Below are 27745 nucleotides of genomic sequence, written 5' to 3'. Positions count from 1 at the left end.
GGAGGTTAGATGAAACTCATTCATTTTGATAGACTATGTTCAGTGTTGAAATCAGTTTAGTATGATGGCTAAGAACCCAGACTCTGGACTGCGTCAACTTGGTTTGGAGTCCTGGCTCTCCCACGTTCTGTCTGGGTAAAATAACCTTGCTAGTTCTTGATTTCCTTACTTATAATATGTACATTATAAGGCTGTTGTGAGGATTGGACAATACACATAAAGCTCTTAGCATAAATGTCTGGCACAGAGTAAGTACTTAATAAATGTTTGCTGCTGTGATGGTGGTAAAAGTGGAGGTAGGGGTACTGATCAATGTAGGCAAAGGATATTGCCATACAGAGAGGGGCACTTACACTAGAGGCAAATACTTCTGAATTGAATCGTAAAGAATGACTAAGAATTAGCTAGAAAAAGGAAGGAAGGGAAAGCATTCAGGACAAATGGAAGAGTATAAACAAAGGTATAGAAGCATGAAAGATTGTGTGTAAGTGTATGTAGTACAGCAATTTGGTATTAATAGAACTTAAAGTAGCAATTGGAAAGTTTGAGGTAGCTGATGAGGCTGGAGAAGTAGGCAAGGGCCAGGTCGTGGAAGGCCTTAGCTTTTTTCTAAGCAAAAGGGAGATGTTGAAGAGCTTAAGAGAGGAGAATGGCATGGTCGGATTTGCATTTCTAGCTAGCTCACTCTGCAGACTGAAGGATGCTTTGAAATGGAAGATATAGCTGGATGACGCTTTTTAATAGTTCAGTTAAGAGATAAAGACCAGAATCAGGACCATAATAATTGAGAATGGAATGTCATTCTTGTCCTTATTTTCTGTTTAATAAACTCCTGTTCAATCTGGAGCTTCAGATGGAGAAGCAGGCTGGCCTCGGGTTGTAGAGTGTGGAAGAGTGGAAGTCTTGTATGTGAGGACTCTAAGAAGCCCTATCCAAGACTGGCTATAGTTTCTCTGGCTCAGGCTACTAGAACTGAGTGGTTGCTTCTGTTCATCTAGGCTAGATATAATTTCTTACGATCAGCTAAGTCAAATATATCCACCTGATAGAAAACTCACATTTTTTTAACGCATCGAGGTGGAAGGGGAATGGATAGAGGGGAAAAGGTTACCAAGAAGTATATCTAAGAAAAAGACATTTGAGTCTAACCTACATTTCCTAAAATCTTTGTTTTCTCATCTATTTTTCCCTCCTTTTTTATGAATGTTTAAAAAAGTTAGTCATGATTTTCTTCTTAAATAAAGCTAAAAGGTAAAAACAATAAAGAATTCATATTCACTACTATTTTATTTTCTTCTGTGCCATTTCATGGACTACTGTGAGAAATAGACCTCTAATTGTTAAATTTCCCACAGTGCAAATCCTGTGGAAAGGAGCTGCATCCATTTTGTACACTCTGTGTTTGAAAGCACAGCTAATTAAAGATAAATAAAGAGTAAATTAATGTTTTTGCATGTTATAAAGGACAGTGCTATTTCTGTTTGTGTGTGTGTGTGTATAAACAGCTTTTGAGATATAATTCACATGCCATACAATTCACCCATTTAAAGTGTACAGTTTAATGGTTGTTTGTTTTTTTAACAGGGAAAAAAAGATGTGACCCAGATATTTAACAACATCCTGAGAAGACAGATAGGCACTCGGAGTCCTACCGTAGAGTACATTAGTGCTCATCCTCATATCCTCTTTATGCTCCTCAAAGGGTAGGTGCATGGTTTCCTTTAAAGTAGGTTAGAGTTTAGAATAATTGTTAAAAGTATATAGCGTTAGCCTCATTTGAGATCTGATGGGTTCTCTTTTGTAATCACAGTAAAGGTATTTGCCGTGCTTGAGGTCAACCTTCCAATCCATGTCTCCTTGATTACTTCAGCTGCAGCAAAATCCTTTCTTTGCATCATGTTTCTAAATAAAGTTCCTTCCATTTACTGTCTCTCTTTCCTCTGCCTTCCTCTTATTTCTGTCTCTTCCTATTTTATTGCTTGTGTTTCCCAATCTGCCCTGTTCCTAGCTGCCCAGTTACCCTTTTCCTGTTTGCATGAGGCAGAATCCCTTCATTAAACAAACACAAACACACACACGCACACACAGTTCTTCCAATGGCTAGCGTCTGCCAAGATGATATACTTCCACGTGGGATAGAGTAAATAATACTGTGTGTATATAGGACCATAGGACAGCCAAAAAACTCAAGTCTAGCCAGAGAATAGAATCCCTGGTTATTACTTTTTATGGATGCTCATTTATAAATGTTTCGTGGAGATTTTGAGGCCTCTAACTCCTGAAGGCCGGAGATCTGGATGTAGTAAGACTTGGGGAGAGCAGACTGTCTTCTTCCCCCCTTCCCTGTCCTTCTACTCTACCGTCTCAAACCTAGCGTGATGTTCTGTACCTAGTCCATCTCATCTGCGTTCAGTTTCCAAACACTCTCATACATTTTTCGACGTTCAATTGTATGAAAATGATACATACCACGTAGTTTAAAAATCAGATCTATCAACGAACAGCAGCTCTTTGCTTCTTCCTTCTCTATTCCTCAGTCCCGTTACCCAAAGACAACAAGTTTCATCTTTTTTATTTGTTCATCTGATGTTTACCTGTATATTACAAATAATGGGCTTATACTAATCTTTTTTTTTTTTTAAGATTTTATTTTTTTTCCTTTTTCTCCCCAAAGCCCCCCAAGTACGTAGTTGTATATTCTTTGTTGTGGGTCCTTCTAGTTGTGGCATGTGGGATGCTGCCTCAGCGTGGTCTGATGAGCAGTGCCATGTCTGCGCCCAGGATTCGAACCAACAAAATACTGGGCCGCCTGCAGCGGAGCGCGTGAACTTAACCACTCAGCCACAGGGCCAGCCCCATATATTAATCTTTTGATTTACCAATTTTAAAAACTATCTTTTGACTTTCTCATAGACTAGATGATAATTTAGTTTTTTCACCGCTATCGTTACTCCACATTTCTTCCTCTTATCCTCCCAATATAATTTATCGTAATTTTTTACTTTATAAAAAAATCACAATAAAATTATTAAGGTTATGTAATTGTTATTCACTGTTGACCAAAGTAGTGTACTATGATTATTTTGTTTTTTAGCACAAAATATTGTTTTTACTGGAGAATTGTATCTTTCAATTCTGCAAACGGAAATATACTTGTATCATGAATTTTTTAGGGTAGGCTAAACTTTTAACAAACCTTAAACTTGGTAACAAATAGACCCCAGAAAGGAGTGGGTCCACCACAAGATAAGTTTATTTCTCGTGTAACAGTGCAGAGCAGATATTCTAGGTCAGCTGAGGTTCCTTCAACACGTGGTTCCTAAGATCACTTTGTTGCCACTTCGGCCGACAGGAAGGCAGAATTACATGGGAGAATTTATGAGCCAGGCCTGGAAATGGCTCACGTCACTCCCGCTCATGTTCCGTTTGAGAGCACTTAGTCACTTGGCGCCTTAATTCCTAAGGGAACCTGAGAAATGTAGTCTAGTGCTCAGGAAGAAGAGAGTGGGTTTCGGTGGACAACTAACATTCTCTGTCACAGATCGTTTCTTTGAAAATTTCTTCTCTTCCATTTTTTTGTTCTCACTTTCTAGATCTCAGATTAGAGTTAAATCTCTGGGATTGATTTCTTATCTCTTCTATTTTCTATTTCTTTGTCTTTTTGTTTTATTTGTCAGAAGATGTTCTTAATTTTATCTCCTATTCAAGATCAACTCTATTGAATTTTCATTTCAGCTACCCTATTTTTAATTTATAAGAACTCTTTTTTGTTCTCTGTTTAATCCTTTTTCTGGTCTCTTACACTTTTTGGCTCTGTGACCTTTGGCAAGTCACTGCACCTTTCCAAGCCTCAGTTTCCTTATCTGTAAAATAAGAATACAATTTGTAATATTATCTTCACACTAAAATAATATAATTATATGCCTTGACTATGCATAGTCACACAGACCTGTATTTTCACTCAGGGTTCTGCTACTTAATTGCTATAAGACCTTAGGCAAGTTACTAACTTCCTTAAGTGTTGGTTTCCTCAATGCAATATGGAGATAATAACACTAATTATTTCAGTAGGTTGTTGTGATTCTTCAATGAAATAATGCTTGCAAAGCACAGACCTAGCACATGATAATCAGTAATTATTACTCTAAGAAATTATTGTCTCTTTCCCTCTTAAGAGCTACAGTTCACATTGAAATATATGTACAATTTTAAACAAATATAATTAAAGTCATATATAAGTGTCAGAATAATAATGTAAAGGAAAGCGCACATTTCCAGCTCAGGTGGATCTACAAGATTTAATGGACCCACTGGGATATCATCTGCACAGCTCTTCATTGGTGGATAAGGCCAAAATGATCAATTTGGACCCACTTCTGGAGATTCTAAAATGTTAAGCTAAGCATTTGACATAGCCTGTGGGAAATGGGGAGCCATTGAAGAGTTTTAGGAGAGGAAGCATATCAGATTTGTGTTTCAGGAAGTGAAGATAAATCAATAGTCATTTAAAGTTTAGTTTGTAAATAAATGATCCCTTGAGAATGCTGAAATGTATTGTCCTAAAAATATACTGGAGATCATGTCAGCTGATGCAGAAGAGTAGTGGTGTGGGTGATCTAGAACAGTATCTTCCACTGCGGGGTCACTGTGTGAAGGGGCGCATGCGGCTCTGTGAGCTTCATTCTTGGAGTGGAGATTGGTAGTCTGGAGGACCTCCTGTAGCTGCTGTCACTGAATAGCAGTTGGTAATGACAACTGCCTTGTGTTTATTTTGTGCAAAGAGCCTTACCAGATATAAGTGGTTCTGCTAAAGACATGGATTTGATATCTTCTTCCCAAGGAAATTATAAACATATGACAATTAGTACTGCTAAGTTTTAAAAATTCAGTTTAATGAAGAGGAAAGGCAATCCAATAAATTACAAAGTATGGCTTCAGGGTAATTTAAAATTAAATTCATTCCTTTTATATATGGGAGAATGTATATACATTTTATACACTTATACATTATATATGCTTTGTGGAAGATATTAACAGCATAATTGGATATTTATTTTTAAAATTAAGTTGGTAAAGAATGACAGCTTACATTGAGAAAAACTTTATTTTCCCTTTCTAGAATAGTGAGACAAGATAAACAACTAATTCTAATTGTTATTCATTAATAATTTAACTGCTGGAACATATTTGCAGATCTGTAGCAAGCCTTTTTCATTTGTGTTGTGCACAGGATTCATTAATGTATGATTGTCCCTGGTTTGCCCCTTCCCCCTCTTTGAATGGAGCGAGTTGAGAAAAGAGCTGGTGATTGGAAGCCAGGCAGGGGAACTAGAGTAAGCTAGAGGTTATGTCCACTTGCACAAACAAGACTTGGAGATGAGGAGGAAGGAACGGAGGGAGGTAACCCATCAGCATCAGGAGAGGGTTTTGGAGGTTTAATGGTGGGAGGCTCCAGAGTAGCTGCAGAGTGAATTAGAGGAGGGAGGGGAGTGTGAGATGTCATGCTGTGGGTTATAAATTGATATTTTTGTGAGATACGTATAAAGACTGGAACCTCTTTTAAGGGATTTTTATTGCTGGATTATGTTTATTTGTATGTGACTCTGTAAAATTTGTGGAGCCTTGGCTTTTTTAAAATTAGGATTACATATAAAGTTTACTGAGTATGAATTATCAGTATATCTTTATGTATCTTTGTTAAATCTTTAGTTATTTGGAAATGTGTCTATGGCCTGTTTAATGGTGAATGTTGTGATGAATTCGAATGGTTACTATTCTTACACAAATTATTTGATACAACAGGTCATTCAGTTTCTTAAACTATTAAATTGATGTAAGTAGAAATCTTCCTTATATTCGAAATATGAACCTTTCTACTTATTAATCACCTATATTTACCAGTGATACTATTTTAATGGATAATTTGTAATAGATAATTATATGCCCTTTTTTCCTGTATTTAAGAAAACTTAAATAGCTTCATTCATTTTTCTAATACGTAGAGAAAATAATTTTTTATTCTTTAATTAAAAAGCCACTTTCTTAATATACATATTTCTATTCTAAGACTCTATTTTCATGTAATTATAACACACAATAGAAAAATATGAATTGTTTATTTTAAGGGTAACTCCCTCAAATCTGGCTCATTTGGAAAGTTTTATAAAATATCTTCCCATTTCTTCTGAAAAGTTAATATTTAGTTTGTAAGGCTACAAACTAAGTTTGAAGGCTTTTTTACCATTTTAAACTAAGTTTGTAAGCCTTCTTACCATTTTACAGATGAAGAAATTAAACCTTAGAGAGAATAAGGCTGTTGCTCAAAGGTTATGTAGCTAATAAGTGACAGAGCCAAGTTTTCAGTCCAGATCTGTTTATAAATCCCATGTTTTTTTCCATTAATAGATCCTTAATAAGATTTGAGGACAGTTCAGATGTGAAGGGAGAGGGAATTCTAGAAAACCCTGAGGACAGGGTAGACAACAAGAAGCCCTAAGTGGGACAATTGCACCAGAATCCACTTTATGTGTCACTATTTCTAGCTTACATTGAAATGCTAGAGAGTTAGCCCTTTCTTAAAGGTTAGCATTTTTACTGAATTATCTCTTGTAAAGTTCCTTAAAAACTTAGGACGTAACTTGCTTGGTGCATTCACACATCAAACAATGCTGTTATTCAGGAATATGATGGTAATGTGCTGTATTGAACCTAAGTCTAACCATAAAGCCTGTTTAAGATAGAAATAAATTGATACTTATCCATCAAAGAGAATCATCTGGATATGGGATTCAAAACATAGTATAAAGGATTTGGAGCCCACATTTTATGAAAAGATTTTAAGTAAAGACTTTCTCTTAAACGAACTTTTCTCCTGGCCCAGACAAGCAACATTCCAGGGCACTGAGAGAGCTTGGGGATGAGCTCACTAAGCAAACTCCTCTCAGTGATCTGTAAAGAATCATGGTCAATGGAAGGTGTTCCAGAAGTCTGATATTAAAATCATAAATTTCTCCCAATAGGAGAATTTTTTTATTACAATTTTTTAAAATTTTTTATTACAAAAATTTTCAACTGGGTACAAAAGTAGAAAGTCTTAATAACCATCAATATTTTACTGTGTGTTTCCTCTATCTCCCTGACACCTCCTCCCCTTTTTTTGGCTGGAGTACTTTATTTCAGGTAGGAGGGCTCGTTTCAACATTTCTTGTGGGGCAGGTCTAGTGGTGATGAACATCCTCAGCTTTTGTTTGTCTGAGAAAGCCTTTATTTCTCCACAGTGACTAACTTAATGGCGGGTTGCCAATAAAGGTTAATCCGCTGAATGTTGAATCACTCTTTTATAGAATGAACCATATCTTCCTTCTGATTTATAGTTTGGATCATATAGTCTAGACTATAATTAACTGTATGGGTGTGGAGAAGGCGCAAAGTTACATATGCATGCTTATTCAAATAATCACAGTATATAAGATCTCTTTCAAATTTAATGAAAGCTGAAATATAAGGGCAATTATCTCACCCACCAGTCAGCTACAGGAAACATTACACTGCAAATGGTTAGAAGAAAGATCTTGTGAGAGAATATCTCAATTTAAGAAAACAGATTATATTATGTAAGGGGGGAAATGACTTTTGTTGTTACTGAGTTGTTACAAAGAAAGTCAGTCAGTACTTGAAAAAGTTTCGTAAAATGCTGTTCAACAAACAATCCCTGATCTCAGGAACCTTATCCATAAGTCGAATAGGATAAATGAGATAAATATTGATTCTTTACCAAACCTAAGGATGTCAATGTTACTGAGATTTGAAACTTGATAGGCTCAATTTATGAAGCACGTCTTTATACAGTAGACAACAGACCATCAAAAGTCAATATCCTGAAGGGTAGTCAGGTTGAAATGATATATGTGAATTATGGATGAAAGTTAGGAATTTCCCTATATATCCCAATGTACTCCTAACTTTAAGAAGTTGTCATCTCAGAGAATGACATTTCCACTCTTGGGAACAAACTACTAGGATGGAATAAGTATTCTGACCCAGGGGGGTATTTTTTAAAATAATCTCATGGTTTTCAAGAATAGTCAGTGCATCACAGATGGTTCCAATAAGCTTCACCAAATGAAAGGAAAAAGAGGAGTACTTATATACAAAAGTTGGAGTTGAAACTTTTTATAGACAGTCTCAGTTTGGAAATTGAATTAAGAAATGAGAAAACATTGGCTAGAGATCATACAACTTTTTGCATAAGCCAAAGTTTGTGTCTCATTAGGGTCCTCTAGTTTTAAGAATTTTTGTCAGAGTTTGAAATTCATTAAATTCATTGTATGCTTACTTTGTGAAAAACAGTATGCTAGGCGCTCTGGAGATTGGGGTGAGGATGGGGGGAGGTAAAAATAAATAAGACATAGACACCATGTGGAGATGAGGGTAGAGAAGGAGAGGAGAAGGTGACAGGATAAGTAAAACATATCCCCAGCAATTAAATGATTTGTAATAAGGTGAAGAAAACAGATTTATAACAGTTTATTGTGATGTGACATAATACAGAAAGAAAAAAGTACTAAAGTGGAATCACAGACAAGCCGTTGTAGGAATATGAAGGAGGGAGAGAATAACTCTGAATGGTGGATGACTAGGAAAGAATTCAAGGAGTAGGTGGCATTTGAGCTAAACGTGGAAAGATGAGAGAGAATCTTAGAGGTAGAAACATAAGGAGAGGGTGTTCTAGGTTGAGAGAATGACATACTCCAAGGAATTGGGGAATATGATGGAGATGAATTTGAAAAGTTAAGTTTAGGGCAAGATTATGCAAGTCCATAAATACCTTACTAATAAATCTAGATTTTAGTTGTCTGTCCCTTACGTCCTTTCTCTAGGCCAACAGTCTTTATTTTATATATGTTTAGGTACTCTATCAGTGAATGACAGTGTTTTTCTCCTTCACATTTCGGAAAGTATCCCCTCTTTATAACATCTTCAATAATACCCCACCTTATAACTCCTCCATGTGTGTCAGTAGACTGATTTTCAAATTCTTCTTCTAAGAGAAATTAACATTTTTTAGATTCTGCAAAGAATCATGCCTATCTGAATATATTAGCATTTAATGTTAATTTGAGTTTTTCAGGGACTATTCAAATGATATTTGTGAATGTTATTCAGCATAAAAACAGGACAAAAATGAATAAATACACCCTGGTTTATTGAGTTCTGTCACGTATCTTTCTTTGCTCTTTCCCTGACGTATTTATAAATTTGATATTGAAAATAGCCTATTTCATAAGTTGTGGGAAAGAGATTTTATTCTTGAATCTGAATTTCCTGTAAATATTTTTTTATTATTCTTGAATCCTCAAGTTCCCTCACCCCAGATTTACTCCCCACCCTATCCCAGCTACAGCATCAGCAAGTCCTGTTGACTCTCCTCCACACAATATCCATGCCCTGCCCACAGTCCTCTGTCCTACCACTACCACCCCAGTGCGAGCTGCTGTCATCTCTAGCTCAGCCTCTGCTCCTCCTCCTACCTGGCCTCCAGGCTTCCGCTCAAGCTCCTAGCTCCCATTCGTCCCTGCTTTGCGGTGGATTCTCCACAGGTACCCACTTTTCAAAGCATACGATTAGGCTCTGTTATTTCTTCCTTTAACCTCTCCAAAGGCTTCCTACCACACGTAAAATAAAAACCAAGCTCCTTACCTTGGCTCGCAAAGCTGTATATGATCTGGCCCCTGCCCTCCTCTCGGCTCTGGCCTCTTTTCACACCATTCACTCCTCTTCCCCCTACATTCCAACCACACTGGCCTTAATTCTCCTCTTCTAACTCCCCAAGCTGGTTCTTGCCTTGGAGCCTTTGCATGGTTAGTTCTCTTTGCCTGGAAAACTTTGCCCTTTCCTGAGCACTCAGTCTAAAGTGGAGTAAAGTAAATTAAGTAGTCATACTCTATAATGTACCTATTTTATTGTCTTCAGTTCCATAGCACTTCTCAGTATATGAAGTTATCTTTTCATTGTTCCTCCCCACCAGACACACCCTCACTAAAATATGAATGCTGGGAAGGCAGTGACCTTGTCATGCTTAGTGCTGTGAACCCAGCCTCTGGAGTAGTGCCAGGCACATCGATAGATGTTCTGTGGATATTGAATAAATGGTGTTTGGATCAACTGTGACAAATGGTATCTATGCTTCCATTAACAGCAGTATTGAAATTGTTCTTTTAAAACCATTAATATTATTTTGTTAATAGGATAACAGAGTTCTCTATTTCTCTCTTGCTTATGCTTTAGATATGAAGCCCCACAGATTGCCTTACGCTGTGGAATTATGCTGAGAGAATGTATTCGACATGAACCACTTGCCAAAATTGTCCTCTTTTCTGATCAATTCAAAGATTTCTTTAAGTATGTGGAGTTGTCAACATTTGATATTGCTTCAGACGCCTTTGCTACTTTTAAGGTAATGCTGCTTTTTTTCTGAATCAGCTAAGTCATTTACTTTCAGCATTTAAAGTCATTTGGCCTCTGAAGAGCCAACTTAACTTTAAAAAGCAGAAAATTCTGTTCTTTAGGTCTGAGCAAGGCCAACTGTATATGATATAGATCATAAAGAGGATTCAGTAAATGAATGCAATCTATTAGGCCAACCTGTCGCATGTGGAAAAAAACAGCTCAAAATACTTGTCACAAACTCATATGAAATGAATGCCAGTATTTAAGTGAAAATGAACATGTAGTCCTGTGTGTATGGCATGTTTTCATTTATGGTAAAAACAAAGAGTATAAGCTGCTGCTCAAGGTGCATTTGCACTAAATACCTGTGGAAGGCTATCTGGGAAGCAGTGACAGTAGTTTCCTCCAGGGAAAGGAACTGGGCAGTGAAGGGAGATAGAGAATTACATCTTTGACCGTGAAAGATATCACATGATTTTATCAGTGTAATTTTAAATTCCCACAAGGTAAAATCTATGCTAATAATTATATTGTTATTATATTGTTATTTTTTCATAGTTATGTGTATATTTATAAACTTATTACCTATTTTGTTATTATATAGGAAATAAATTCAATAATTAAAAAAAATTTTTTAAATATTAGTTGTGGTAAAATACACATAAAATTTACCATCTTGACCATTTTTTAGTGTAAAGTTCAGTAGTGTTAAACTATATTCATATTGTTATGCAATCAATCTTCAGAACTTTTTCATCTTGTAAAACTGAAACTCATATCTTTACACTCATTAACCAACTCTCCATTTCCCCCTCCCTCCAGCTCCTAGCAACCACCATGCTACTTTCTGTTTCTGTGAGTTTGACCATTAAAAAGAAGTTTAGAGAGGGGCCGGCCTGGTGGCGCAGCAGTTAAGTTGGCGAGTTCCTCTTTGGCGGCCTGGGGTTCGCCAGTTCAGATCCCGGGTGTGGACATGGCACCGCTTGTCAAGCCATGCTGTGGCAGGCGTCCCACATATAACATAGAGGAGGATGGGCACGGATGTGAGCTCAGGGCCAGTCTTCCTCAGCAAAAAGAGGGAGATTGGCAGCAGATGTTAGCTCAGGGCTAATCTTCCTCAAAAAAAAAAAAGTTTAGAGAGCATATTAGAAATAGCATAACTAACTTATAACTAAAATACTAGAATTTATATATCCAGTGAGTGATGACACCCTTCAGAGTTTCTATGTCAGAAAACCATTTATTTATTCTTATGATCCTGCCATTATTTAATTTTGAAATTGGTATCAATGTCTGTGGCATGTTCATTTTTCAATAACGGCAAGTCTCTATCCTTTGAGGGCAGATAAAAGTTTTGGAAACAGCAAAAAGCTATTTGACATCCAGGTTAGTGGATAAAGTGGGTGATCAAGTTAGCTAGAACTGTTTTTATTTTTTATAATAATAATAAAAATGAATTTTAAAATGACTAAAATAGTCTGATTTTCTTCAATGTCTACCAGATCGGCTCCGAAGGTGATTTTAGAAGAGGAATTCCAAAAATATTGTGAGCTGATGATATAATAGCATCATTGAAAAAAATAGGTTTTCAAGTAGATTATAAAATAGGCAAGACATTTAAGTGTATATATTCAAATTTGTTTCTTTAAAAGCGTTTCAGCAATATACTTGTTCCATTACATAATTCCAAATTTACTTCCTTCCTTCAGAATATAAATATATATTTTTACTTAATTATAACCTATGTATGACTTTTTGTTTTTTGTATGTTATCTTAAATACATATTTCAACAATATTGACATAGTTCGTATACTAATATTAATATGTACTTTAATCTTAGTACTTTTTGTACACGGTTTGAAAGTTGCCTGTGACCTGGATGTTAAGTAGTTCTTTTTATTAGCTCTCTAGCAGTGGAGAAAGGTGAAAGCAGTGGTTTGCTGTGCTGAAAACTACGTATTATCTATAGACTGGGAATTTACTTAGCCTGTTCTGAGAAGGTTCCTTAAGTCTATTAAAAGTTGTATTAGTGGGGCTGTGGCCAAGTGGTTAAGTTCGCAGGCTGTGCCTCAGTGGCCCCGGGTTCTTTGTTTCAGATCCCGGCATGGACATGCGCACTGCTTATCAAGCCATGCCGAGGCAGCGTCCTACGTACAAAGTAGAGGAAGATGGGCACGGATGTTAGGTCAGGGCCAGTCTTCCTCAGCAAAAAGAGGAGAATTGGCATCAGATGTTAGCTCAAGGCTAATCTTCCTCAAAAAAAATAAAAGGTGTTTTAGCTCACATGGTGGCAGGAAGTGTGTGAGTGTCAGGGAGCAGAAAGGGCAGAGACTGGAGTGGATTGGGAGGAAGGGGGGCCTCAGGAGAAGAAGAAAACCTGGCCAAGGAAAAGGGATACCCCAGGGTCCAAGTGGAGGCGAGGCCTGCAGGCGGGGCAGTGAGAGGGGCTTGCTGCGCCCAAGCAAACGGTACACTGGTGAGTGGACTCCGCCCTGAAGGTAGCCTGGTTAAGGGTCGGCAAGGCTGGGTGGCTGCCTGAGACACAGCCTATAAAGGGAACCAGGGAACCTCCAGAAATAAAATGAAATGGGCAAAATTGTATTGACGAGAACTCCTGTCTAGGAGAATCTTATTTGAGGATGACAGGTAACTGTGGCACCTATGTCTTAACAAATGGTCTGTGCAGGTCTGGGAGCAGGGCTGAGCTGCCCGAGGCAGTAGAGGAAAGGAGCTACAGTGCCATCACTCCCTAAGAGCCTCAGCCAAGTCTCAAATACATACAGAACCCATCTAGAATCTTGGGTGGAAGAGGGGGGTGGTCGCCAGGCTGCTCAGGTTTTCCGTCTCCATTCAGTCCTGCCTGCCCCCTAGATTCTCCCTGAGGAAACCGGGAGGAGAGGAGGAGCCCATGCCTGGAAGTCTGGCATAGACTGAAAAGGGCAAGGGAGAGAGAGAAGGGAAGAAGGGGGAAGAGGGGAGTGTGAAGAAGACAGAGACGCAGAGTAAGGAAGAAGAAAACTGGCAAGGACAGCAAAGAGTGAAGGGAAGGAAGGAAAAGAGAGAGGCAAGAGCTGGGGACAGACTCTAAGGCGAGTTGACTGGTGGGTGGAGGGAGGGGGAGGGAGGGCAGCAAGCATGGACTTGTGCTCAGAGTGCTGTGAAAGCGACCCAGGAGCCTCTTCCATGTCACAGGCGACAAGTCTCACCTGGCAAACCCAAATTATAGAGTGGCTACAGATGAACCCCACAAAAGAGCTTATCTAGAGCACATCAGAGAGGCCTTGGGGCGTCAAACGTAAGGAGTGAGATATGAGACAAAGGATGATTCCGTTGCTTTCCAGCAAAATGCCTGTGTCCAAAGAACTAAGGTGTTTTCTACTAATAGATGCTGTACTCTCATTTTTCCCCCTTTTCTATCACATGACTCTTTGCTGTCATGGAAACAAGTTAATCCCTTTCTTAAAAGAACATAAGTAAGCATTCACAAATAATTATAAACGTAGAACAAACTCTAATGGAGGGAAAAAGCAGATACAAATGAATATGTATTTTTGAAAATATCCTCAAAGATTTTTCAACATTTAATAAACTATACTTGATAATAATATCTTGCTGTCATATATTCAGCTCAATTTAATTTTCAGTACAATATTGAATCACAAAAATAAATTATGTTCTGATTGTACTTCAGTGTATCTTCCATTGAACTTAGGTCTTGAAAATCTAAATAAGCATAAAAAGTTTTCTAGTATGCCAACAATATTGGAAATGCCAATCTTCTATATTTTTCCAAAATACTAGGTTGATATAATGTAACAATGACCATAAGTCACTATTTTTTTAAGTAGCTGTTTCAAGGGGTTTTGTTTGTCAGTTGATTGGTTTGCTTTGCTTTGCTTTTAGTTTGGTTTTATTTTGGTTTTGGATTTTGTTTTTAACCTCTTAGACTTATATTTTGAGCTCCAAGATGACTGTTGTCCAGTTTAATCATTAATGTTTTAACATTATTAGTTTATGTTTTTATCATGGTATTGTCTACAAATTGTCCTTTCCCAGAAAGATTCCGTACCACTACGATCTCTTTGATCTCTCCCTCCGAGAATCAACATGGTAGAAGTGGTTGCTTCTATACTTAGACTGCAAAACTTAGTTCTGTCAAAACAGAATTGTTAGGAGGTAGGATGAAAGAGTACACTATTTCAAATAATTCTTTAAATTTTAAATTCTTTAAAATTTGAACTTTATTTTTCTTTGTAGTTCTCTGCTTTTTCTTTTTTGGGTAGGATCCTAGCTAGTTGTTTTTTTTTTCCACTCAGTTAGATGATCTATAATGATGCAGCAGTTATATTTGTGTATGTATTATGTGTATATATGCATGTTTGTATGTGTGTATATATATGTGTGTGTGTGTATATATATATAGTATAGTCCCTCTAGTTTTGTGCATACATTTATTATGGACATCAATTTGAGTGTATATCTGTGAATCTATAATATATACACACTCAAGTGTTGGAGTGTGTGTGTGTGAGAGAGAGAGCAAATCATTTGTTGGCTGTATCCGTCGTATACGTGAGCTGGAGGAACGCTACCCTACCATATTTTATTTTTCTATTGTTGGATTTTTAAGTTATTTCAAGTTTTTTTCCCTTGGAATTTGAATGAGCTGCTGCTAACAGAACTCCCTCCTAATTCCTGTTTCTTTGGTGTAACACTAAGTATAGTGAATGGAAAACCTTTTGAGGCAGCACTCTTCTGCAAAATGCTTTCTGTTGCCACCGTCACTGTGTGTGCAGGCCCTGCAGCTGTGGGAGAGCATAGGCTTCACACTCGGGGCTGACACTGGTTATAACAGGTGGGGAACTCCCATGGGAGCAGCAATCCAGTCTCTGCTACAGCCCTTGGAGAGAACCGCTTTCTAACCTGGGTCAACTCAGGTTAACCACTCAGATCACTGACACTGCTCAGGAGATTAGGGAAAGGGATGTCTGAAAACTAGGCATCCCAAATATCCACTTAGAAAAAGACTAGGGACCCCAAAGGATGCTGTGGAACTACCTTACTCTCTCAGGGTCCCCTGATAGAGGAACTAGTTTGAATTTTGACTTTGGACAGGCTGAGAATGAATTCCTATAGAAGGTTTCCCCATTTTAAAATTCCAGTTCCAGAACAGTACTGAATGTCTTGCTGGAAAAAAAGTACCATATTTCCACTGATAGGCCCAAAGTTGTGACAATAAGTAATATGAAATGAAATTAATAGCTAGTGTCCTTATTTTTGAACTTGAAAATTACAGTGCAAAATGCTTTAAATATTTTACTTTTTATTAAAAATAGAAATAGGTGGGTTTTATTGTTACTGCTACCTTCTTTTTCTCTTGTTGTGTATCTTCTATATGCTTTTAGGAAGTTTTAATTAAATATGTATTAAAGTATAAGAATTTATTTTGGAAAACCTTAAAATTCTTGTTGTTTTTAATTAAATTCTGATGGTACCTAGACAGGGATTTTAGCCTCTAACCATATAAAAGGGATTAGGTGAGGCTTGTTTTCTTTCAACATTAGGGTGAATTAAGGATATAATTTAGGTGTGAGTTGAAGACAGTGAAATGTTCCTTTATGCTTTTGTTCAGTTTTCTGAGAGTTATGTCTGTAATAAGATCTGGCTACTTGTCTTCAGCTTTGAAAGGCTGCATTGTGCTACTTAGTAACTGCACAGCATCTCACAGCCCATTAGCCTGGGAGCCGGATGATCCTGAGATGGCACTGTTAAATGTCATTCTTGTGCTTCCCAGCGTTCTAGCCACTTCTGTTTTAAAAGTGGTTAAGAAAAAAAGTAAAGGTTAAACTCCTTGAAAATCTGTTAACTTGTGAGATATGGTTTTAGGCCATTCAGAATTCTTTTTTTAAAGTATGATTAGTTCTTAATGACCTTTTTAAAAGATCATCGTAAACTGTATTTGAATATTTTTTATATCATAATCACAATGCAGAATTATGGCTTGAAGAAATATACTGTAAAGTCGTCTCAGGTGCCATTTGTTTCACTAGTTAAATTATTTCTATCATAAATCTAACAATAATATGAATTTAAAATACTCGATTATTTTTAACTTGAAGCAAATGTGTTTCACATCTTAAACTAAGAATGGAAATAATTTTGTGGTGTACACCAAAATATTCTTCTGAAACTTTATATAACAGTTTCAAATTAATGGACTGAAAGAGTTGTAAATTTATTAGCTATAATAATTTTGTTTCACTTGGCTGTTCTTTTTCTAGGATTTACTAACCAGACATAAAGTGTTGGTAGCAGACTTCTTAGAACAAAATTATGACACTGTAAGTAGAAGTCATTTTTAAGACTTTACCTGATTCTCTCTTCCTCTTACTCTGTCCCTCCCTCTTAGATCTATGAGCGCTTACTCCTATTTATGATCCACAATAGAAACCAACCCTACACCCAATTTGTCTATCACCTGGAAGCCAGGTCATCGGGAAACTTCATGGAAAATGGAGGATGGCAGGAGGGCAGGGCTTTCGCATTTTTTCACATCTCTTCCAGTTGTGCTCCAGAGCTCCAAGAAATGACTCGCACTTGCTTACTTTGATTTTGACTAGGAGCATCCACGTTGCCCTTAGGAGGCAGTAGGTAATGCCAAATAGAAGAACACTCCACCCTTACAAAAATAATTTTACTTGGTCAGTAATTAGTTTTAGTTACAAGGCAAAATACCAAAGTATTTCTGTCTTTCACTGTCCTTTTCTCATACTGAATCCAACTCATCCTTTTGAGATTTGGCTGAAATGTCACTCTTCTAGGGAGCTTTCCCTAATCCTACCCCTCCCCAAACACACACAAGCACATACACTCTCTCTCTCTCTCTCATTTTTCACACTGTATTATTATGTTATTATGGGGTTTCTCTATCTTCCTGGCTGGCTCCCTGAGAGGCAGGAACCCTACCTATTGAACCCAGGGGTTCAGTGTACAATACAGACTTCAGAATCCACTTGCTTGGCTTCAAGACTCAGCTCTGCCTCTTACTAATTGTGTGATCCTGGGCAAGTTACTGCGCTGGCTGCAAAATGAAGATATTAATAATACCTACCTCATAGGGTTACTGTGGGAATTTAGCAAGATTGAAAGTTTTTAGGATGGTACCATGGTAAGCGCTCAGTATTAATTTTTATGATTATTACTGTATCCATAATACCTCACTCACCACCATACATTTGGTGGTGTTCAGTGAACGTTGAATGAACAGATCCATCCAAAAGCAGCTGTGCTTCGTAAGCAATAGCAGCAGCATGATTAAGTAGAACATAACACAAACCTAGAAGCAAGTTCTGTTCCAGCATTGGTTCTGATGCTCTAGACCAGTGCTGTCCAGTTAAAATATGATGCAAACCATTATGGAATTTAAAATTTTCTAGTTAGCCACACAAAAAGATTAAAATAAACATGAAATTAATTTTAATAACATATCGTTATTTAATTCTGTATATCAAAATATTATTTTCATGTACTATCAATATAAAAAATGATTGAGCTATTTTACATTTTTTTTATATGAGTCTTCGAAATCTGGTATATATTTTACACTTACAGCACCTCTCAATTCAGACTAACCATATTTCAATGCTCATTAGTCACAGATGCCCTGTATTGGGCAGCGTAGCACAGCTCTAGACTGTGACTCTGAGGGGGAGACTCTCTTACCATCTTCATCACCCTCATCATCATCATTATCCTACGGGTGGTAGCAGCAACAGCAGAAGTTATTTTTTACTGACATTTTATGGATTTTATATGTTTGTTAATCTTATTCATCTTTGTATCCTCATTACCCAGCACAGTGCCTGACACATAACAGCAGCAATGTAACCTGCCATTTTAATCTGTAGTCAGCAGTGTAACCTCTCTCTGTCTCTCTCTCTATACAAACACACACACACACACACACACACACACGCAACGATTAGTGGATTTTTTGTGTCATCCATTAAAAGCAAAAGAAAATTACGTGTGTATATCGTATTTATGATAGTAATGAGTAAATTAAAGTATCTTTATTGGTTGAAAACTTTTGGTATTGAATTAAGTGATATGTGCTTACAAAGAGAAATGTATTTTTGATGATGACTTTATGCCTTCCCAACAGTATTCAAGCAGACAGTTGGCACATAATAGACATATGATCAGTGACGGCCTACAAATACTAATAATAGCCTGCAACAAGTCTCTGAACCATTTCTACCCTAGACACAACTTGCAATATACCTGGACTCTGGGAAGACATGGAACACCCTACCTGTCAGTGTCCTTTATCTTCACACATCCAAATCACAGAAATTTAACTATGTCTGTCTTATTCTTAAATTGTTTGCTGGTCTTCCTTTAAGAATTAACAATATAATCATGAAATCAAAAGTGATTTTCATATCCTAACATTATCAAGAAAATATCTGTGGGATCAATTGGAGTACTTTGATCTAAGTAAAACCTGAAGAGAGGATAATTTTTATTGCCAGAGACATACAAAATCTTCAAAACTAAAAGAAAATGGGATATTTTTGAATTTAGGAAACGAACTGCTATTATAGTTTGTTCAGTAACTATGTATGTTAGATGGAATGTTAAAAAAATACTCATTAGGTGTTACATTTCTAATAAATGAAAATAAAAGAAGGTTTAGATAGCTTATGACAAAATCTGTAGTATCAACCACTAATCTTTACTATAGAATGAGAGGTAAATATGTTGTGCGGTAATGCTTTGCATTTAGGAGTCAATACACAACAATTTGAGAGACCATGGACCCATTCTCTTTGACCCCTTATTTACCTAATTTTTTCTATCTTTGTATCTATAGTCACTTCTTATGTAATGTAATGGTTTCACAGACACAGAGTCTGCAGCACTGACTGAACACTACATCTGAGAACTCACACTCCCTCTAAGATTTCATACTTCCTGAGTTTCATATTTCTTTAGCAGAAAACCATGAAACTGGAGCACACGATATGACTCTAAAATAATCAAATTGGTAGCTTGGGGGTTCAGTCGTACCTTATACATGTATTTGCATTTTACAGTTGCATTTAAAACTTATCACAGGGGCTGGCCTGGTTGCCCACGCTCTGCTTCAGTGGCCCGGGGTTCACTGGTTCGGATCCTGGTGCAGACCTATGCACCACTTAAGCTGTGCTGTGGAAGACATCTCACATATAAAGGAGAGGAAGATGGGTACAGAGGTTAGCTCAGGGCCAGTCTTCCTCAGCAAAAAGAAGAGGATTGGCAGCAGATGTTAGCTCAGAGCTAATCTTCCTCCAAATAAATAAATAAAACATCGCAAAGTTTGTCTGATAAATTTAATAACCCATAAAATCTTCCTTGTGTTTCATGACAATTAGGATAAATAGTAAGTCCGTTAGATAAAAGAGTATAATTACTGTGACTTTAATGTGAGCTACATGTTTCGGTTTTTATTTTTCACTTTTTAATTCTCTATTGGTAATTATCACCAGTGTGCACAGCATGCCTTCACCACACACGTGCACACACATGCACACACACACCTTGCACTCAGCCCTCTGAGGACCAGGACTGTTTTCCACTCTCCCCAGCCCCTGAACTCTTGCCTTCAGTTCTCTGCTGAGCTTGCTCCTCCCGTCTTAGTGATCTCTGAGGGTGGCATATGTGGTGGGAGGTTGAAGCGGAGCTTCCCCAGCTGCTGGCACTCTGTGTTAAACTGAAGGGCTAAGGTAGTGACTGACGACTACCTTGGGAAACAGCAGTGTCCCCCAGCTTCTGGGGAGAGTGGAAGTGCACAGAGAGGCCAGTTGGTATCAGCATGGCTGTCATGCGGCATCATGCCCATTCCTCTACCTGTTCATGCTATGACTTTGATTCTTTATGGGTTACCAAGTGAAGCTCTAAGTGTATTTAATCTTTTTCCAAATTATTCATGGACTAATAGCTACCAGCAAGGCTACATAAACAGATTTCTTTAAAATGGCATAAAATGAGTTAACTTGCTCATTTAATAGACAAATTAATGGATGTTTGATTCAAAATGATTTATTGGGAGGACTCGGTTACTCCATTTTTCTACTCTATTTTTAATTTGCAGAACTAAAATAAAACAGATATGTCTCTTGTGTCACTTGACCTTCCTATGCTCCAGTGTCTTTGTGTATAAATGAGGATAGTAAAATGGAGAAACCTCCCTCTGCTCAGCAGTGATCAGCTAGGGTTGAGCACGTCGAGGGACAAAGCACAGCAGCTGGGCTGCACTGGGCTGGCCGGGAGGGTGAGGGGTTTGCTTCTGAGGCAAAAGAGCAAGCAAACCCAATGCAGAGAAATCACTGCTGGTTTTACACTCTAATATTTATTTTCTTTTCGTTAGATTTTTGAAGACTATGAGAAATTGCTTCTGTCTGAGAATTATGTGACTAAGAGACAATCTTTAAAGGTAATAAATTTCTTTAAGTTAGAGTCTTCAAAGTTGATATCTTGTTAGTAAATGATTGGTCTATTAGTGAGCAAGTAAATGCAGAAAAATTAAGTATCCTTTTTTTTTTGAACTTGAGAACTATGTTTTATGTTATGACTATACTTTCTGGCAAAACAATATAAGTATGATGCCTCAAATACTTTTTGAAACTAACAACATAAATAAGTACACGATTTGGGGGCGGGGGCGGGGTGAGTAGGGATGTGTGTAACCAAATGACATTTGCGACTTGAGGTTATATCTCTCATGCAACCCTGGTAGAAATGCCGCTCTCCCTCATCAAACAGGGAGCCCTGCAGAGTAGGGCCACATCCGTCTGTGAGTGGCTTTCTCTCCCTCCATGAAAACAGCCATTTGATCAAGAGGAGGTGGGACAGCTCGTGGGGGAGTGGGACATCAGCTAGAGCCGCATCTCCACCTTTCAGATGCCACTCAAATATTCGAGAGTGTTGTTGGAGATAATAATTGGCTGTTTTTTGTCAAGCAAGTTGTATGATGTTTAAACTTACTACATACCACTCGTATTATTTTTACACGTTGGGATGATGACATTCATAGAACAATGCATTTGTTTCTAAATATTGAACACAGTTTTAAGCTAAAGCAATAAGTTAAATCTATTTTGTACCATGTTTTTGTCAATTTACTTTACCTGTGATTTTGTGATGGCCATGACCTGCTTTCTTCTGTATCTGTGCCCTCACTGCTACAGCTTTACCCATTGATGGAAAGGTCAATGTACCATTTCCATCCAGTCATTCAGCACTTTTTGTTGAGTTTCCCCTTGTGTAGAAACCCTTACAAGGTGATCCATGTAGAAAACAATACCATTGGTAGGCTGCTCTCCATGCTGGAGTCTGGAGTGATGAGACCGAGCTCCAGACAAAGGTAGTACGTCAGTGCCGTGCTCTGCGTGTCCAGAAAGCTTATTAAAAGCAGTTGAAGATAAAGATACATCCTGTTGCCAGACCCATGTACCTAAAGAATAGAATTCCTTATTTGCAAAGAGCTCTACAAGGACAGCCAAAACCGGGGAGCTTGTCCATGTTACAAGAGATAGTCATCCTGGGAGGGAAGTGGAAATTGGAACAGTAAACGGAGGTGACAGTGCTCTGAAGGGCCAACATATAGGAAATCGCTCATAAATTTTCCAAATCCTTTCTCTTTTCAGTGGGAATCTGTCAGATACTGGACCAAAGTAGAGAGGTTGGTATGAATTAAGGTGACTGAACCAAATTGGGATGAAGAAAGCTGAGGGTCATGGACTTTAGTATTTATCCTTGTACCATTTTCAGCAGTGACAAGAAGTTGTTACCGAAATTCTTTTGTGATCAGCTGTCTCTAGGGCCTTAGGCACAGTTATCCAAACATCTCCCTTCTGGGCCCTCTTCCGGCTTTTTCTGCCTTGTTATCCTATCATCCCCTCCTACCCATGTGTGCCCATTGCCCTCATTCTCTTCTCAGGATGTCTTCAGTTCTACCTTGTCCTGTCCCCTTGTTAATATTTGTAAAGTGATTAGAGCAGAGCCTAGCACATGGTAAGACCTAGATATGTTTGCTAAACAGAATAAAAATAAATTTTATCAATAAATATTCCTCATCATTATTGCTAGAGTTCAATCTCTGGAAGGTATTGATCTATTCTAAATAAATAATTGAGACTAGGATATGAATTAGACTTTTTCCCACCAGGATGCATTTGAGTTTAAAAATAGAAACCTGTTAATTCAGTGGATGTAGGATTAGTTCAATATGATACAAATTTTGGTGGCTAGCAAGGGGGAATTAGAGGGAATCATTTTTCACTGCCATCTGCTGCCACCTGGTCTCCGCCATCCAGCCTCCCTTCCCCTTTTCATGTGGTTCTCCAGCTAGAGACCTAGACAGTAGTTCCAGTGACACAGGCAAAGAGCGACCAAATTTGTCTCTGGTATTGAAAGTCTCCTTTAAACTCTCCCTTTTCAAACTGATTGTTTCCTACTAGTTTACTGCTGCCCCAGCCTGCTCGTGAGGCCTCTTTCCTGTTCTTTATTAATCCACCCAGACATACTACATTGGCTGCTATTCCTGCCTAAAATTCTTTACAGTCGAGTTGTCTCACAAATATTTGATTTACAATATGGTAAAAGCGAGCACTGGTTGGTCAGTGAAGAAAAACTAGTGAAAGGCAGATAAAGCATATCTAAGAATGTGGAGATCATTAAAATGGTTACTAAGAGTTGGCTTTTTTAAATTCTAGATTATAGGCAGAGATGTTGCTAAAATGGTCTTGTATCACTCTATTCAAGGACAGAACACATTAAATATTGTTTGCTCTTTTCTTCAATAGAAAAACATTGTTTTAGAGAGCTCTGCTGGTGCCCTGTTGGCTTTCCCTTTTGGGAATTAAATCTGTGGGAGCACTATGTTCTGTTTGACATAACCGTGTTTATATCTCTAGGTTCTGCAATATTTTGTATATAGATATTTCATAATTTTAAGAAACAAGAGAAGTTTGATTATTATAATAGTACATTTACTTACAGTATTCTATAAGTAATAAACTCTCTTAAAACTAGGCTATTTTCTGATTCCAAAGTAGTTGCCGCTGTCTTTTGTTAATGATATTCTAAATTTCCCTGAACTATCTGGGGGTGCTTAGATTCCTGGTGTCAATAAAAAATAATTAACAGAGAAATTCCTTTCCCTTATGTGACACAGCTTAGGAATTTGTTTCTTATCTACTTCAGAGGCCTGGCATTTAATTACTAGCAAGAAAGATTATAATTCAAAAGAAAATTGGTGGAATTTTTGGGTTTTTTGGGGCTGCGGTCAATTTCATTAAAACACTAAGTTTTTTAAAAAGTCTTATTTCTACTTGTGCATCGTTTTACTGTGTACTATGAAGCCTATAAAATAAAATTTAAAGAAGTAAAAATATAAATTTTTTCCATTTACTTAGTACAGTATTGCTTTATAATGCTTTGTATTATAATAAAATCCAGCATTTTGCCATTGTCAGTGTTAATTAAAATAGATTAACACTTAATGTCTAAAGGATTCAGTATTCTTGGCCAAAGATTGAACACAATTGATTGTCTCAGAAAAGGATAGATTGGATAGAATTTATAGGTAGACATCCCCATGTAGTAAAAATTGAAGTAACTTAATTTGAATTTAACTCATAAATGTCACCTCAACAAATGGTTATTGAATGTTTGTTTGTGTGTGCATATGTGTGCACATTTTTAAGGGTAAATTTTTTAGTGAAATATATTTGTTTCCAAAAGACCTTTTGATATGTGTATGTGTATATGATATATATGTATGTATATATGATATGTTATATATTTTATATAAATATATCTATATAGAGTCTATATGTATATAGAAGCTATATATAAACATATGTGTGTGTGTGTGTGTGTGTGTGTGTGTATGTCTATCTTTAGAAGCTTCTTGTCAGCGTTACAACCCAGAATTTTTTTTGAGAGAGTCTGGTAGCCATCCAGCTGAAATGTAAACATCTAAGAAGATAGCACTTTTATCTCCCTGTCACTGGAGAATTTAACCTTGGTGCTTCTCTCCAAGCTGTAACCATTTGCTTGTCAGAGAGATAAGAGAAGGTTTATTATTCTCTTTATTAGTTGGATAAAAGCAACTAATTAGCTAAAACAAATTGCTACCTCAATGACTGGGTGAATTTAGGATAAACTGTGAAAGGGTGCACAGCAAATGGTGCTGTCAAGTCCTCTTAGAGGGATAGGTCACCTTTCATCTGGAGACTATATGCACGTGGACTGTAGCTGCTTGCTGTATAAATAAGGTGGAATTTTATCTGTCTTTATAGTGCATTTCTTACAGGTTGCCTGCAGTGTTGTGCTCTGGATATGCTTATTCAATAATAGAGATGCTTTCTTCCTTGTCTACATTTTATGGAGAGGATGTTGTGTTGGTAGGACCTTATTTCCCCAGCAGTGTCCACATACATCACACAGATATGTTGCAAAGGATACAAGCACAAACAAGATTTGATGCATGCACTTGTGGAGCTTACATTCTAAAGGGGCTCACAGTAACTGTACTACAAGCCAGTAACAGAGGCAGCAGAGGAACAAGCTGCAAAAGGTAAAAATGAGAAGAAAGCAGTGGTCTTGAAACCAAGAACAAATACAGTTTCCAGAACAGTGTTCGGTTAGTGTTAGATGTTGCAGAGAGATTAAGGAAGATGAAGATTAACAGTTTGCACAATTGCTATTCCATATCTATGAAACTGGTGACCAGCTAACATCCAACAGTGGTCATCATTTTTTATGTTTAAAACAACCATGATTTTTTGTGCACTAAAATAGCTTTAAGGTGTGTACTTCTTATTTGTTAAATAGACAAAAGATGCATCACAGGCAAGTTGGTTGTTTACTGGCAGCCAGACACACCCACACACATCCTCCTGCATACCTACCTCTGGGATTCTGTTGGTAGACTCTATTGTGATAGACAGTTCGCCTTCAGTTCATGTGCTTTCTCCACCCATCCAGGACTTCTGTAACCATCTATACATTGTGTTACTATCCTGAGGCATCCAGAAAAAGTCCACTAAGTAGAAGAATTAGAAAATAAGTATACTGTATATAAAATTACAGTAGTCATCCCTTATCCAGGCAAGATACATTCCAAAACCCCAGTGGATTCTTGAAAACATGGATAGTACCGAATCTGTTATGTACTATGTTTTTTCCTGTACATACATAGCTGTGATAAAGTTTAATTTGTAAATTAGGCAGTAAGAGATTAACAATAATAACTAATAATAAAATAAAACAATTATAACAATATACTGTAATACAGGTTGCCGTAGATCTTAGCAACCTCAGCATATGATTTTTTTTCTTCCCTTATTAAGTCCAGAACTTTCACCTTTTCACTTAAAAGAAGCACTTTACAGCTTCTCTTTGGCATATCTGAATTGCCAACATTGCTACTCTTGTGCTTTGGAACCATCGTTAAGTAAAGTAAGGGTTACTTAAACACAATCACTGTGGTACCATGACAGTTGATCTGATAATTGAGACAGCTACTAAGTGACTAATGGGTAGATAGCATATCCAGTGTGGATATACTGAACAAAGGGATGATTCACGTCCCAGGCAGGATGGATCTGCACAGCATGAGATTGCATCACACTACTCAGAATGGCATATTATTTAAAACTTATGAATTGTTGGAGATGACATCATCATCACTCCCCTTCAATCTACAGTGAGTTAAATGCTCATTACCCAACAAAGGCTAGATTGCCCAACATACATCCACACATCAGTACAAACAACGGTGGGTGGATTGGAGCACATAGAGGAGGCAAAATGGGGGAACAGCAGAGGCAGTGCCCAGGATTCTAAACCCCTGACTGTGGCAGCTGAGCCACCCACCCTCAGCCCCGAGAGAACCAGTGGGCAGCAGTGGAGGCACACATGCAACTCTGGCCAGCCAGCTGTGATGGCACCTGTGGCCATGGGGAGCCAAGCAGCAGTAAAGGCAGAGCCCCATGATCCCAGGCCCCCAACCACAACTCAGAACCTGGTAGCAGCAGCAGAGGCATGATGACCTCCCAACTGCAGCAGCACCCGCAGCCACAAGGTAATGGGCAACAGCAGAGGTGGTGCCCTGCAAACCTCCCTGCTTTCTCACCCTCTCCCTCCCCCTGGAACTTCTGACTCAGGTGAGCCCAGACATGGTGGAGGTGTCAGCCATGCCTGTCCCCATGGCAATGAAGCCAGAAACTGCAGTAACACTGGCAACAGCAAGGCATCAGTGACCCCCCCAGAGGCACAGGTGGCAACAACGAGAGTACAGGCAACATGCAGAATAGAGTTGGTGGAGGGTGGAACATGCTGATCCTCAAATATAGTCAGAGGCAGCTTAGGTAAGAGAAATCAGAAACTGGCTCTATAGCACCACCTACTGAAAAACAAAAGACAGACCTTTAATCTCCAGTTGGTTGAATAGTTCGAATCAAAACAAACAAAGCTACACCTAAATAAAAGGATTTCCTATGAGAAATGTGCTAACAGAGGAATAATGCAGCAAGCACCACGAAAAGCCACAGTAACATGGCATCACAGAAAGAAAATAACAATTGTCCAGAAACCAAACATAAAATCAAGGAAGACTGTGATGTAACTGATAAACAATTCAAAATAGCTGTCATAAAGAAATTCAGTGAGCTACAGGAAGACTAAGAAAGGCAGTTCAATGAGCTCAGGAATAAAATCAATGAACAAAAGGAACATTTTACCAAAGAGATTGAAACTCTAAAAAAGAACTAAGCAGAAATTCTGGAGCTGAAGAACTCAATAAATGAGATGAATAGAGCAGACCATGTGAAAGAGAGAATTAGTGAGGTTGAAGGCAGAAACCTAGAAATGATGCAGGTAGAAGAGGAGAAAGAACTAAGATTTTTTAAAAATTGAAATTCTACAAGAATTATGACTCTATTAGAAAGGGCAATATAAGGGTAATGGGTATCCCAGAAGGAGAAGACAGAGAGAAAGGAGTAAAGAGCTTATTTAAAGAAATTCTAGCTGAGGAAGGAATTGGATATACAAATCCATGAAGCTAGTAGAATATCCAGTTATCTCAATATAAAAAGACCTTCTCCAAGACATATAATATTAAAACTGTCAAAAGTCAGTGACAAAGAAGGAATATTAAGGACAGCTAGAGAGAAGAAAATAACTTACAAAAGAACCCCCATCAGGCTTTCAGTAGGTTTCCCAGCAGAAACTCTACAGGCAGGA

General features: G+C 37.7%; 1 protein-coding gene across 11 annotated transcripts in view; it reads left to right on the top strand.

The window, feature by feature from the left end:
- Positions 1 to 22515, top strand: part of CAB39L (calcium binding protein 39 like) — a 117886-nt gene extending 95371 nt beyond the window's left edge. For 10 of the 11 annotated variants that reach the window (XM_046664924.1, XM_046664922.1, XM_046664925.1 and 7 more), the window contains 5 exons: positions 1585 to 1703; positions 10288 to 10456; positions 16732 to 16791; positions 20862 to 20927; positions 22141 to 22515. In XM_046664924.1, coding sequence (XP_046520880.1) covers positions 1585 to 1703; positions 10288 to 10456; positions 16732 to 16791; positions 20862 to 20927; positions 22141 to 22185 — 459 coding nt within the window. In that variant the 3' untranslated portion in view covers positions 22186 to 22515. The remainder of the gene's footprint in view (positions 1 to 1584; positions 1704 to 10287; positions 10457 to 16731; positions 16792 to 20861; positions 20928 to 22140) is intronic. The other variant, XM_046664920.1, reaches the window with a different exon arrangement.
- The last annotated feature ends 5230 nt before the right edge of the window (positions 22516 to 27745 follow it).

The sequence above is a fragment of the Equus quagga genome, chromosome 6, assembly GCF_021613505.1.
Source record: "Equus quagga isolate Etosha38 chromosome 6, UCLA_HA_Equagga_1.0, whole genome shotgun sequence".
NCBI classification, from domain to species: Eukaryota; Metazoa; Chordata; class Mammalia; order Perissodactyla; family Equidae; genus Equus; species Equus quagga.
Note: the sequence above shows the minus strand (reverse complement) of the source record. Positions and strands in the feature narration are given on the sequence as shown.